Consider the following 14959-nt stretch of genomic DNA (forward strand, 5'->3'; position numbering starts at 1 on the left):
TATAAAGGGGCTTTAGCGCCACCTTGTGGCCCATTTATTCACAATTTTTGTATGCATTTGCGTCATCACGCTTGCTCAATCCGTGGAATTCCGGTAACAACCCCCACCATCAAGTTAGCCAGAGTCAGACTAAAATCGGAAATAATTGAAATAATTGGATTTTGCCTTCAAAATAAAACATCTAAAGCCGTCAAAAATTGTTTTTAGCAGACCACTTAAATAAAAAAGATAAAACAAAGCTTATCATCTAACAGTCATTTTCACATTTCCACACAGATTGGAACACTACACAACTGCACCAAAAAATACATTCTACAAAAACGTCACAATCGCATTCAAAAAGAATATACAAAATTATAGGATCACATTCACAAGAACATCTAACACACTAAGAGTGAGTACTACACAATTAATTTAAAAGCAGTGGTAGAATGTAAATTTACTCAGGTACTGTACTTAAGTACAGTTATGAGGTAGTACTTAGTATTAGTATTTCCATTTTAGGCTACTTTACTACATTTTAGAGTGGCATTTTATGGTATGTATGGTAAAGTATGTTATAAGATACATAAGACTACATATTATAACACTAAATTGAATGGTAGCTATAGTTACCTACTTACTTTGCAAATTAAGATTTTACATTCAGAACATATCAGTTTCTAAAATGTAATGAAATTTGATGCATTCAATTTAACAATATATTAGAGTATATAAATTAGTTAAAACTCTCCCAGGGAACTATGGTTAATACTGCAAATACTTTTTTACTCCTTTGATACTACTTACTAACATTTTTAAGGCAGAGCTCCCGGAGTTCGGAGGTTATTGCTAATTAATGTATTATCACTTTGATATTATTTCTGTTACTCAAAATAAGGAAATTACGTAGCATTTTTATATATTTTACTTTGAAATATTTGATAGGAAGTATCAGATTCCATGAGAAGTTTGACTCGGTGTTTTTCTAAGCGAGTGCACAGCATAGACTGTATGTGCACACACACACACAGTAGATTGCAGCCATTTCTGTCATCGGTCTGTGTCCTGTAATTCTACGTTGTTTGGGAGAAGTATCTCCTGTCTGTAATACACATTTTGGAGTAACGTTTACAACAACTTAGATTTCCCCTATTGTTCTCTCGGCTGGCTTGCTTGCCAGCTGAATCTCGTCGGGATGGACCCAGCAAGCCGATACCAAGTGGTGAGTGAGGACAGATGAGATCAAAACAGCGTTTGATAGCTTGGCCTGCCTGTCACAGGAAACAAGGCCTTGCTAGAATTAGCTAAGGCATTAAAAAAACTAAAATAAAAAAAATATTCAAGTAGAATATTACTATAGCTATATTATGTAGTCACAAATGCAAAACATGTAACGTTAATGCTAGTTTCCTTCTGAATGATTTACTTCTGTTGTATTTGGCTTTATTTATTTTCTCGGAATTGTTTTGTTATGGCAGCTAGCCTCTCAAGCACTTCCGCATATTGTAGGCCTCGAAAGTTAACATTCTAAATATATATAGTTATAATCCTAAACTGTGTTACACACTTATTATGCATTCTCTTGGGTATACTTACTTGCTAACTATGAAACCTTTGTTAAGTTACACGACTGTTGACAAGCTAACACAAGTGTAAAGAAGCTTAGCTGTAAGTTAGCGTTAGCAGGGGAAGTTATTAACCGGCTAATATGTAATATGTAATATGTAACGTTAACGTTAACGTGAGCTTAAATGCACTTTTTAAAGCCACTTAGCTAGCTAGTCAAGTGATATTAGCAAACACCCCGGTTAGGTATTCAAGTCCAAAGGGCTAGCTAGTAAGAGTCCTGTAAACTGAATGATAACAACTGAGTAACTAATATATTTTCCAAGGTGTGACTATATTGCATCTCCTAGCATACATTTTACTAAGACAGCTTATTAAGACATTCAGTGAGTTATTCATGGAAGTAAACGTTGTGTTCCCAGTAGCCTAGTTACTAGTCAAAAGCAATGCGGATGTTGAGTTTAAAAAAGGGCAACCTCCCAATATGGTGAATATTTGGGTTAACTGGCATTTTAAACGTGGAATGTATTGCTGTTCTAAAAGTGTTACCAGGCGTATAAAGTAACAACAGTGGCTGAGGTATTTTGGAAACGGTTCCTGCCACTTAGAGATAAACGTCCGCTTTGTGCTCTGATGCCTGTGGTTCTGGGTATGCCAGTGTGATAATCCCACATGAACCAAAGCAAATCAGCATTGTGCTCTAACTTTGCAACACTGAACAAAGTGCAAATTTCAACATTAATAAAGTTTTTTGTAAAATAACATTAGCACAACAACAAAAATCAACTTTTAGACAATGGATTCTCAAGGATTATTTAGATAATTTACATGTTCAACACGTCCGGACCAACATGCGATGTTGTGGTTTGTAGACAGCCCGGTCTTCCTTTCATTATGTCTACACATACACTTTTCATTCCTTCCCACATTTTACCCTCTAACTGTCTTATTCGTCTTCTCCAAATAATACTTGGATTTCTGCAAGTATGGGGCACTGCTGCTCTGAGTGGGCCTGCATGAGTTTTGGGTATATTTGGACACACAAGGAAGCTTGTGGCTATGAAGATTTTATGTAATCCCCTGTGCGCGGGGGTGTGTTATGCTTTGTCCTCAATTCCAAGCCAGACGTCACTCACTGCCTTGTACATTGACCCTGCCCTGGTGGAGTTTTACAAGGTGGCTAGAATTTGAATTTTAGATTTTGGTGACGAACAAAGTTCCTTTTAATTATGACTATGTTTCTTGGGTCAGTAGTTGATTGAGATCTCCTGTTATTACCTGTGATGTTTTAGTTGTCAGTATGATGTCAGCTGTTATTACGAAGGGTGTTTCCCTATCTACACTGTGGTGTTTTACCACAACAAGACTATAGCCACTTTGTCATGGAAAATGTGACCTAAATAAGTTCAAGTCATCTTTATTTATATCGCACATTTAAAACAACATAAGTTGACCCAAAGTGCTTTACAACCAAGGCAGATGGTTTGAAGTCTGCCACGATGTAGCCTATAGATAAACATCAGGCTACATAAATAGAAAGTACATGACAAACAACAATACAAAAAGTAATACAAAGCAACTGACATGATAAAACCAACGTCAAGTTAAAAAAAAGGAAGGAAGTTAGGCGAGGGAATTAAATCAAAAAATTGATTAAAAAGCAGTATAGGGAATAAAAAGACAGGTCAGGAGATGACTTGACAGAAGCCAAGCAGCCTCAGACTAAGCTAAAAGCAATATGATGGAAACAAACTTTCAACCTACAGTGGGGAGAACAAGTATTTGATACACTGCAGATTTTGCAGGTTTTCCTACTTACAAAGCATGTAGAGGTCTGTAATTTTTTATCATAGGTACACTTCAACTGTGAGAGACGGAATCTAAAATAAAAATCCAGAAAATCACATTGAATGATTTTTAAATAATTAATTTGCATTTTATTGCATGACATAAGTATTTGATCACCTACCAACCAGTAAGAATTCCGGCTCTCACAGACCTGTTAGTTTTTCTTTAAGAAGCCCTCCTGTTCTCCACTCATTACCTGTATTAACTGCACCTGTTTGAACTCGTTACCTGTATAAAAGACACCTGTCCACACACTCAATTAAACAGACTCCAACCTCTCCACAATGGCCAAGACCAGAGAGCTGTGTAAGGACATCATGGATAAAATTGTAGACCTGTACAAGGCTGGGATGGGCTACAGGACAATAGGCAAGCAGCTTGGTGAGAAGGCAACAACTGTTGGCGCAATTATTAGAAAATGGAAGAAGTTCAAGTTGACGGTCAATCTCCCTCGGTCTGGGGCTCCATGCAAGATCTCACCTCGTGGGGCATCAACGATCATGAGGAAGGTGAGGGATCAGCCTAGAACTACACGGCAGGACCTGGTCAATGACCTGAAGAGAGCTGGGACCACAGTCTCAAAGAAAACCATTAGTAACACACTATGCTGTCATGGATTAAAATCCTGCAGCACACACAAAATCCCCCTGCTCAAGCCAGCGCGTGTCCAGGCCCGTCTGAAGTTTGCCAATGACCATCTGGATGATCCAGAGGAGGAAAGGGAGAAGGTCATGTGGTCTGATGAGACAAAAATAGAGCCTTTTTGTCTAAACTCCACTCGCCGTGTTTGGAGGAAGAAGAAGGATGAGTACAACCCCAAGAACACCATCCCAACCGTGAAGCATGGAGGTGGAAACATCATTCTTTGGGGATGCTTTTCTCCAAAAGGGGACAGGATGACTGCACTGTATTGAGGGGAGGATGGATGGGGCCATGTATCGCGACATCTTGGCCAACAACCTCCTTCCCTCAGTAAGAGCATTGAAGATGGGTCGTGGCTGGGTCTTCCAGCATGACAACGACCCGAAACACACAGCCAGGGCTACTAAGGAGTGGTTCTGTAAGAAGCATCTCAAGGTCCTGGAGTGGCCTAGCCAGTCTCCAGACCTGAACCCAATAGATAATCTTTGGAGGAAGCTGAAAGTCCGCATTGCCCACCGACAGCCCTGAAACCTGAAGGATCTGGAGAAGGTCTGTATGGAGGAGTGGGCCAAAATCCCTGCTACAGTGTGTGCAAACCTGGTCAAGAACTACAGGAAACGTATGATCTCTGTAATTGCAAACAAAGGTTTCTGTACCAAATATTAAGTTCTGCTTTTCTGATGTATCAAATACTTATGTCATGCAATAAAATGCAAATTAATTACTTAAAAATCATACAATGTGATTTTCTGGATTTTTGTTTTAGATTCCGTCACTCACAGTTGAAGTGTACCTATGATAAAAATTACAGACCTCTACATGCTTTGTAAGTAGGAAAACCTGCAAAATCGGCAGTGTATCAAATACTTGTTCTCCCCACTGTATTTGTAGTCAAAACTAAAGCAAGCTTAAAGGGTAGGCTAACTTTGGTTTCTTCCAACCTGGACCTTATATTCCTATGTTTTTGTGTCTAAGTGACTGATGGGAACAACAATCTTTGACATTGGTCCGGTATTAAGCAAGACCGCTGCTGTCGGCAGTCAGCGAAACAAGCTACGTCACATTTCATACAGTTATAGGGCAATTGCGCAGCTTGTATTTACGTTCACTAAAGCGCTTGTTTTGCCACTGACAGGCTCAGATTAATATTCCAAGTGTCTGACGACATTAGGGAAAGGATTTCTAAGGAGGTCGTCCTTTCTAGTAAGATCCTTTTTTTGAACATATACACATCTGCGAAATTGCGTTTGTTAAAGCCACCAGACTCCATGTAAATAAAAATAAAATAAACAGTAATTTTAGCATCGTAAAATACACTTCATTGAATACTGGACCCATTTCAAAGATTGTTACACCGATAGATATAGAACAATTTATTCTATATCTATGGTTACACCTATCAGTCACTTTTTACACACAAAAACATAGGAAAGTAGGGTCCAGGTTGAAAAAACCCCCCGAAATTACCCTTTAACACCAAAACTAAAATAGCAAACTGCAATCTCAATAAAGGTAGCTATTTGACTAAAACGTTAGAACCGGAAGGGTTATGTTTTGTTTTGTTATTTTGTTTTATGACTCTGAATGAGTTGAACTTGCTCAGCCACGTTAAGATAGCGTTTGCTTGCTTTGTGTCAGCAGTATAACACACGAATAGCCTCTGGTTGTTATCTTATAAAACTGGGTAGTGTAGCATTATCCTTAAGGTGAGATACTAGTGAATGAACCATAAAGCCACAACAATATATGTGCTGCTGATTTTTATCAAGGCCAAAATCAGCTTAATTGATATTATTGAGCACAAGGTTGCATAATGCTGTCTGGGTTTGAGTTAACTTTCTTGAGGGGACCTCTTAATGAAAGTCACAGAGAACGTGATGAGGATTTACTCCCTCACTTTGCCCACCCAGATTTCCCGCCAGTCGCTCTGTAACCGTCATGTTCCCGTTGCCCCTCTGTAATTTCAGAGGGTGTTTGGCTCTTTGGTCTGACAAAAATGTAACCGACTCTATCAGCTGTGGCGAGGACGCTTATTAACTGATTACATGCGTATCACTTTTCCAGAGACCTTCCTCTGTTGACATACCGATATAGTCTCTTTTGCTTACAGTGTCAAACATTCTGCTGAGGGCAAACGGTTAGGTTCTTACCCTGCCCCGGGCAGACATACAGTATGTACCCCAGTCATTTTATTCCAACACATACTTCCAAATAGCAGTTCCAGTTGTAATACTGCGTTGTAAATTCTGTGGCAGCTTCACAGTAAAAGCCACCAGTTTAACACTTTTAATGTGAAGCAGCGGCAGTAGGAAATGTTCTGTTTGCTTTAGTGGTAAATAAATACCGCTCTGATACAGTGTAAAGAGAGTGAGCAGTAAACAGTGAAGCTGTCATCAGTGAGATAAAATGGAGCTGGTTTACATCCCTTGGAGGTAGGCAATTGGAATACAGTGGAGAAATGGTGGACCCCGCCACTACCAGTAATATATATATATATATATTAGGGCTGTCAAACGATTACATTTTCTTAATCGTGATTAATCGTTGAATTTCTATAGTTAATTGCGATTAATCACATGTTTTATCACATAATTAAAATTATATTATTTCACATTTCAGAACAGTTTTTAAGTACATATTAACAATGGAAAGCAATTCTTACCAGTGTATCTTGATTGGGAATCAAATGAATGCAAAGAAAGTTACTTTATGAACTTGATTTTAAGATTTGTATTTGTTTATTATATATTTAATCTAGTCACACATTTGAATCTAGAGTCAATATTAGGGTTGGGTATTGTTTGGTTTGGATACCGGTGCTAAAGCGGTGCTTTTAAAATGGTACCGGTGCCTGAACCGATACTTTTAAGAAAGTAGAAAAAAGAAGGGTACTAAACAGTTGGCGACATTAAAGAATGAAAGCTTGTTTATTGCTAAGGCCGTATCGTCGAAATTAAATGTTTAATAATAATGTAATCACTATAACAATAACTTATTTCACTAGTAAATAGCTGTTGAATGACAAAAACAACCACCAGATGAGAAAAGGGCATTTAACAACAACTTTGAATGCACCACAATCCCGGTGTCGGAATCCTTTACAGTGAAACACGGTCACACTTTACACCGTTTAGCGTTAGCTGTCAGCATTGTAACCGTGTTTAATCCAGCTACTAGCTAGCGGTAGGCTAACGTTAGCTGCTGTCGAGTATAGTGTTAACTAGCATCACGTGCAGCGGTGTTTCTGTTTCCTGTAACGTCTGTTTCAGAGCATCAGAGAGAAGTGCAGGCATACCGGTGGCACCAGAATGAGGGACCGAAATCCGCGTTGCTATTCCTGCAGCAGCAGGATGTGTTACGAGGAAGTACGGCAAAATAGTAGCCTGTTAGGCACGACGCAAAGCCGAGTGAAGTAAAAATAAATTAATAAATGGCGGCATGCGATTAATACGATTAAAAATAATTAACGCATTATGCTCGACCCTTAATCGCATCACGATTAACGCGTTAATGCTGACAGCCCTAATATATATACTACTAAGATGTAACCCATTACATAAGTTATGTCATTGAAAGTTGTTCCTCCACAAATATTGTGTTGCCCACTTATTCAGCTTGAAAATCGATTCAGCATGACCCACATTTTGCACTGACAAACAAAAACAGATTGTGCTCATTTAGTTACATAATAACTACCCGCTATCAGAAAACAGTACCAATGTCCGACTATAAAAAACGTGGCTAAAAATGTTGCTAAAAATAACAATCTTCTTCTGCCGTCCATTCAGCCTGGCAAAAAAAAATCACAAAGTGCTTCACAATAAAATGTAATATAGTACAACAAATTAAAATACAAGAAAATTAAATACAAATAGAAAACATGACAAACAACCATAAGAAACAAAAGGAACTTGGCACAGTGTGAACATCCCCTCGAGCAGCCACACTTTTTGGCTGACTGATTAGCTGATCTGCTTGTGCCGATTCCTCTAACCCCCCCCCCCCCCTTTCCCGTATCATCCTCTTCTCCAGCTGGACAATGAGGATGACTCTTCGGAGGCCTCAACCAGTGAGCAGCAGCCTTGCACTTCTGCCACAGCCCAGGCTGGTAGGTGCAGCCAGGACCAGAACCAGAACCAGGCCGGCCCGGCGCCTGCCGCTGCTGCAGCAGCAGAGCAAGCGTCGGGATCAGGGACTCAGGGGGAGGCGGAGGCACCTCCACCCCCTTACGCCTCCATTGACCTGGGAGCAACTGCTGCAGCACCCGGTAAGTACGGGATTACTTCCTATTTTGTCCACGCCCAGGGTTTTCCCTACCATTACACGGCTTAGGTGCACAAGCCCTTTTGGGCAGCACCTACTCTTCAAAACTAACTACATTATTTGATTAAATGACTCGGATCTAATGATTGTAGTTGGTCCCCAGTAGACTTCTTAAGCAAGTTTTGTCTTTAATTATCTTCTCTAGTTTTTACAATGTTTTAAACATAGATGAGGTAATAGTAATAATGGTCCAAAATGATCGGAAATTGCATTTTTCTTTTTGAAAAACGGAACATTTTCTTGAGGGAGGACACCTAAATCCCCCACCAAATATATGTGCACCGATGTCTTCCACAAACCTAGGGAAAACACTACATTTTCTTCGCTGCATCTTCATTTTTTTGGTGTGGTTGCATGCTTCCTAAAATAGCAACAGCAGCAGTTTCGAGGCAACTTCTGGAGCGTCTTAACTCATGAGTCAGTGCTCATTTCCATGACAGCATTACCACATTATGGGCAGCTACTTAGCTAGATACTGCATGCGGTCCCATTTCTTCCCTTTATCTATCTCCTTCTCTGTCATTCCCACAGAGACTAGTTACCGTGGTGACTTCCCAGTGCCTCCGCCCTACAGTGTCGCCACATCACTGCCCACGTATGACGAAGCGGAGAAGGCCAAAGCGGCCGCAATGGCTACCTCGACTGTGGAGGTGATGCCACGGGTGAGGACCAGCGCTCACACACATGCTCCTCTCGCTATTTGTCGCATTTTCTGTGTTTCTATGGGCTTGTTTTATCAACGTTCTTCCATTAAAGCAGTATAGATTTCAGACCTGGGCTACATTATAATATTTGCAAGCTATTCATGTGGTGTGTGTATAATTTGACTTACATGTCCTTAGAATGGGGTTGATCTCAAAGCACGCTACATCTAAACTACCCCAGCCAACGGACATGTAAGATCAAAATACATGGTAGTAATTAGTCATCACATTCTGTATTCTTTACACTGTGTCAGTGTCACATCACGAGTCATTTATTTTTAGAATTGATGGAGCATTTATCGAGATGGCAACGCCCGTGAATGAAATAGCTCTCAGGGCTCGAACGTGTTTTGCAACCCATCTGTTGACTTTGTTACCACATGTTTTTAACCAAGCTCATATGTACATTTTGTGTGTGTGTGTGTGTGTGTGTGTGTGTGTGTGTGTGTGTGTGTGTGTGTGTGTCCAGGCTGAGGAATTCCCTCCCAGAGATGATTTCAGTGACGCTGATCAGCTTCGAGTTGGGAACGATGGAATCTTCATGTTGGCCTTTTTCAGTAAGTCTGTCTCATGATAACATTTTTAATGCTTCTGTTATTTATTATTCTTTTTCCTTTTTTTCAAATCCAGTGCAATGCAGTGAGACAAGGCCAGCATTAAGTGTTAGTGTTTTAGTTATGTAGTTGCCTTTTTTTTTCTTTTTTTTTTTAAGTTGTCCTAATCAGCCTCCATCTCTAAAAGTCATTCCAATTCGACATCAATTTCCCAGTGCTTTCATTTAGAAAATTCCCATAGCCATTTTCAAACTAAAATATGACAAAAAAATGTAATAAATGTTCCTTAATGTATCAGAAAATGAATAAAAAAATTGTTAAATTGTCATGACTATTTTCTTTCTTTGTTGTTGTAAAGCAAAATGACTAAATGTCTCTGTGTTTGTCCCTCTAGTGGCCTTCCTGTTCAACTGGATCGGGTTCTGCCTTTCCTTCTGTCTGACCAATACCATCGCAGGACGCTACGGAGCCATCTGTGGATTCGGCCTTTCCCTCATTAAGTGGATTCTCATCGTCAGGGTATTTTGACAATTGCTTTTTTCTTGCAATATCAGTGCTGAATTGAATTGTAACCTCTTCATTAAAAAAAATAATATATATATATATATATATATATATATATATATATATATATATAAAAATACTGAAAGTGATGATCTCTGTGTCCAGTTCTCCGACTACTTCACTGGCTACTTTAATGGTCAGTACTGGCTCTGGTGGATCTTCCTGTTGCTCGGTGAGTATAACGTTAAAAATGTTTGGTTTTCTTTTATTCATTTTTAAGGTCTTCATCTTGACATTTTGCCGACTCGCAAGTGGAGATCTCTGTTGTGAATTGAACTGTGCTTTCCCTCCACAGGTCTCCTGCTGTTCTTCAGGGGTTTCGTTAACTATCTTAAAGTCCGCAACATGTCAGAGAATATGGCCACCTCTCATAGAACGCGCCTCTTCTTCCTCTACTAAAAAGGTAAAGTAAAAGCTCTTCTAAAAATTTAAAATAAATCACAATATCGCTGCTATTGCTATTGGCAATTCTGACGGTATGATAACCTTCAGCAAAGATATCACGGTATTGCAATAACAGCTTTAAAATGTATTATTTTTAAATGTCTGGGTAAAAAAACATTTCCCCCCCCCCCCATTGAACACAATGTATTTCATTTTCAAACACACTGCACACTGACAGGGAGAGACATTTCTAAACTGCACTTTCTGTCCTTTTAAGACTCATGAGAAACAGCTCGTTAAATTTGAGTGGTTTTGAGGCCGTGACTTTTTCAAACCGTGGCACGGTAGACCTTGAAACCGGTAACCGGCCCGTGCCTAGCCTGCTCTAATGATTTTTATATAATGTCCCACAGGTTTCCACACCATCACCATTCCTTTCCGATGTGAAGTTCCCTCCCTACCCCTCGAATAACCTGAGCGAGGAGCCTTGCAGTGCAGAGAGGAGACGGGGAAGAAAGGAAGGAAAGACGTAGGGAGAAAGTGTTACCAGTCTCATTAACAGCATAACACGGCTCACTCTGAACTTCTGAACCGAGCCGAAAAAAATTAGTCTACGATGATCTATCTTCTGGCTTCGTTTTCATTTCTCTTTTTCCATTTTCCTTTGATTCTAAACACAGTTTGAACAAAAGAAAAAGCAGTCCCACATACGTGTCAAGATGTATCTCTCAAGAGTGGGAGTGCTGTTCAGATACATGACCATGGTTACCGGAGGCAAATTCAGCCTCCCATAATGAGATATCCAATATTTTAGGAGTCGCAGAGATGCTAAATGAAAGCACAATGAAACTTTTTCAATGAAACGGCGTCGTAAATGTCAGAAACACAAAAGTTGCTCTAGCTCATTTGTGTAATCAGCTTATGTTTGAGAAAACCTCTGTCCAAAGTAATTAGTAATTTTAAAAATAGACAAAAGGTGCAGCAATCGGAAACCTACTCCGAGCCTTCATGTTCAAATCTCCTCTTCCAGCTTTGTCTACGACTTTTGCACATTACAATATATCGCGAGCAGTTTTAGCACTAGCTTTGCCATTCCACATTTTTTAAGTTCAAGGTGTTTTGAACAAGTCTTACTTTTAAACCGTGATGTAGCATTTTTACGCCCTCGTTAATGTGTGACGTGGCCAAAGTCGGTCTACTTTAGTTGACAGCGTGCATCCTTCTAACATCTCAGCCTCTCTACCCTGAAAACAATTAGGCAGCCGAGAGGAAAGATGGAAGATTTTCATCTCAAGGGCACTCAAATGTGCATGTATAAGGAAAACCAGAGTAATGCAGTGATCAGTTTACATATCACAGACCCAGATGCATTTAGTGTTTTTAAAACAAACACAATTTCCGACTCGCCCACGCTTATTCCGTTTACCGTGACACGGCAAAATATGACAAAGGCCAGAAAACAGCTTGGAATAAATTGAAACTCTTTCTTAACGTCAACGTTTTTGAGACAACCAATGGTTAAATTAAGCCCTGACTTTGAACTTTGGGAGTTTTGAACTAAATGAAACAGGAAACAATTTTTCTATTGATAATCTCTGAGTCACTGAACGGAAAAAGAGGAAGCCAGGCAGTCAATGAAAGTCGGTAAAATTTGCGTATTTACTAAAAATAAAAAAATAAAAAATCCTAATATATGTGATACATGTGCGCATTAAGATCTCCATACATTTTTCCTAGTCTTTTTGCCTTTTAATGATAACTGTCATGCTAAGCTGACCTATGCAGTAAAGATGTTCATCAAGCATGACATTTTTAGAGGGCTACAGTTGCTCTGTTTGAATCAAAGAAAAATAAAAAGCATCTGCCTAACTACCAAAAAACAACAACAACTTCATAATCCGTTTTTAACCATATGTTAGAGCAACACACATTTGTCACCTTTCTGGGGCTCAGTTTACCGAAACAGGTCTGTAAAACAAACTGCTTTTTGTTCTTCTCAAACTCCACACTGGCAAAACAGTGTCTGTAAGCTGCGGAGGAGCGCTGCTAATCAGTGGAGGCTCCTTGGACAAATCAGTGTTTTTAGACCACACAGGCTGCTCCAGGCTGATCGGTGGAAAGTGGCCCAAAAGCAAGACCATGTGGAAAGTGAGCTCCTGCTTCAGTGCTGTGGAAGGGGAACCGATAATAAGCATTTTAAATACCACTTGAGTAAGACTCTTTGGAACAAAAGAGTCATATGCAATTTAGTTCTCTGTAATGACCTACAATAGTCGTGGAGTTAAAGTCCTGTGATCATGGAATAGTTTCACCATTAGAGATTGAGATCAGGTTCCGCCCAGAGTGAAGCGGGTGTTCATTTTTGGGATAAAGCTGAGGTGCCCTTTGAACAAGCTGCACAATATGTGTGTGTGTGTGTGTGTGTGTGTGTGTGTGTGTGTGTGTGTGTGTGTGTGTGTGTACTGCACACACTTGCCAACACAAGGATTTAAATTACCAGTAAATCAGAAGAAAAATGCAATAAAAGCTATTAAAATGGGACTGGTTCGGGCATGTTGTGCATGATTTCGAGAAACCTAACACATGGATCTCTCTTTGAGATTTTAGCTTTTATGATTAGATTAAAATGTTCTTTTCATTGCGCGAGAAGCTTTTGGTGATGTAACATAGCTCCTATTAGAAAGGTGGATTCTATGTGGAGGAAAACACTTTTTAATATATGATAAGATGAGAATGACATCAGCAGATGTTGCCATAGGTTCTCTAAGAGTAACAGCGATGAAGTCAGGGGGTACAGTCCAGTGGGGATGCAGTAGTCTTTGAGCTTTTGCGCCATGAAAATGGAGCCTAATGCTTTTTTTTTTTTTTTGTCATCCAGAAAACAAAATGTATATACCAGCTTATGCAATTCATAATATTTGCACTTTGAAGAACTTCTGTACAGTATGATTTGTGAATCTGCTTAACTTGTTGTAGTGGACAGAGAAAAGAAGAAGAAAAAAATATATATCTTCGCCATCCAAGTTTGACAACTGGAATACTTAATCATCCCCAATAGATAATTTGCCTTTTGCACTTTTTATTTTTCAGTAATGATAATATTGTTATTGTATGTCTTGTTTCATTGCTTTTAGCCTAAACTGTGACAGCTTAAGTATTGCCCAACTTTTTTTATGCTTTTTTTTTCTGCTCATATCCAACTTTTTTGCAATATCAAGGTCTTTCAACAAATTAAAGCTCGGCTGCATGATTTGTCCACCTGAATGAGTGGGGTAATATTAGAATGAATCTAGTACAATTACATTTCTTTGTAAATAAAGAAAAAATGAGAAGGCAGCCAAACTATTTTTTTTGTCTTAAGATAATTCTTGTAATGTCTTCTGAAGCAGTTGTGCATTTATCGTAACTGGAATGAAATTGACAAAAAAAAAAAAAAAAATGCCAATAAAGTTCAAAAGTCGGTTAAGTTTGACTCTGGATTCTTTTCTTTTTTTTTTTTTTTTTTTTTTTTTTGCACTTAAAACCTGAATTTTGTCAGTTTAACTCACAAGCAAGCTAGTATTTAGGCGTCCACATTTAATTCATGGACACGTACTGGCTATCATCCAGCCAATCATCAGGCTCTTAGTGTGAAACTGACCCTAAACCAGCTTCACGGGCCTTTCTCTGTTGCATTATCTCCCCCCAGGCCTTCCGTTCATAGCTCAATAAAGAAGAAAATATAATGTTCAAACGATAACTACTTGAAGTTAAAGCCCCAAAATGCCCCGTGTAGATGGAGAGGGGAAGCTTCTAACAATGCTTCAATGCCTTTAAGAAAACAAATGAGAAATGATTACTTTGGTTTATGACCAAATACTTAGAAACTAATGATGTTCCCATAAGCCTCAGATGCACTTCAAATGTTACCACATGCTCAACTAAGATGATGAACATTGCTCATATTCATTCATTCACTCACTCACTCATTCAACCTTTATTCATCCTCGAGAGATCGTTGAGGGGCGACCCTCCTTTTCAATGTCATCAAGTCAAATTACAAAGACAAAAACAGAACACAGAAAATACAATCGTAAGACTCCTATGGAAAGATAATGAAACTGAAAATGGATTTGCACGATGCAAAAGAAAGTACAACTATGCGAAGCAGTTACAAGTAGAAGTTTGCAGGTTTAAAACCAGATTTCTAAATTGTCTAAGAGGCTGTAATTTGTTCCAGTAGTCGGCGTGCACTAAAACTAAAGGCAGTTTTTTCAAGTTCAGACCGAGCTTGTGGAAAATGAAGCAAAAGCCTGTCAGCAGAGCGAGTCTGATAATGTCCCTCTGAGAGACAGAGAAGTTATGTAAGGTAGTTTTCCAATAAGAGCATTATAGATAAAGAGATACCAGTGA

General features: G+C 39.1%; 1 protein-coding gene across 1 annotated transcript; it reads left to right on the forward strand.

Moving 5' to 3' along the window:
* Window positions 1–977: 977 nt before the first annotated feature.
* Window positions 978–14321, forward strand: ndfip2 (Nedd4 family interacting protein 2). The gene is made up of 8 exons (XM_078243386.1): window positions 978–1204; window positions 8071–8305; window positions 8893–9023; window positions 9535–9622; window positions 10014–10138; window positions 10289–10355; window positions 10479–10586; window positions 10981–14321. Exons 1-7 carry the CDS (start codon window positions 1178–1180, stop codon window positions 10580–10582), a joined length of 777 nt encoding a protein of 258 aa, XP_078099512.1. The 5' UTR covers window positions 978–1177; the 3' UTR covers window positions 10583–10586; window positions 10981–14321.
* The last annotated feature ends 638 nt before the right edge of the window (window positions 14322–14959 follow it).

The sequence above is a fragment of the Sander vitreus genome, chromosome 24 (genome assembly GCF_031162955.1).
Source record: "Sander vitreus isolate 19-12246 chromosome 24, sanVit1, whole genome shotgun sequence".
Classification (NCBI taxonomy): domain Eukaryota; kingdom Metazoa; phylum Chordata; class Actinopteri; order Perciformes; family Percidae; genus Sander; species Sander vitreus.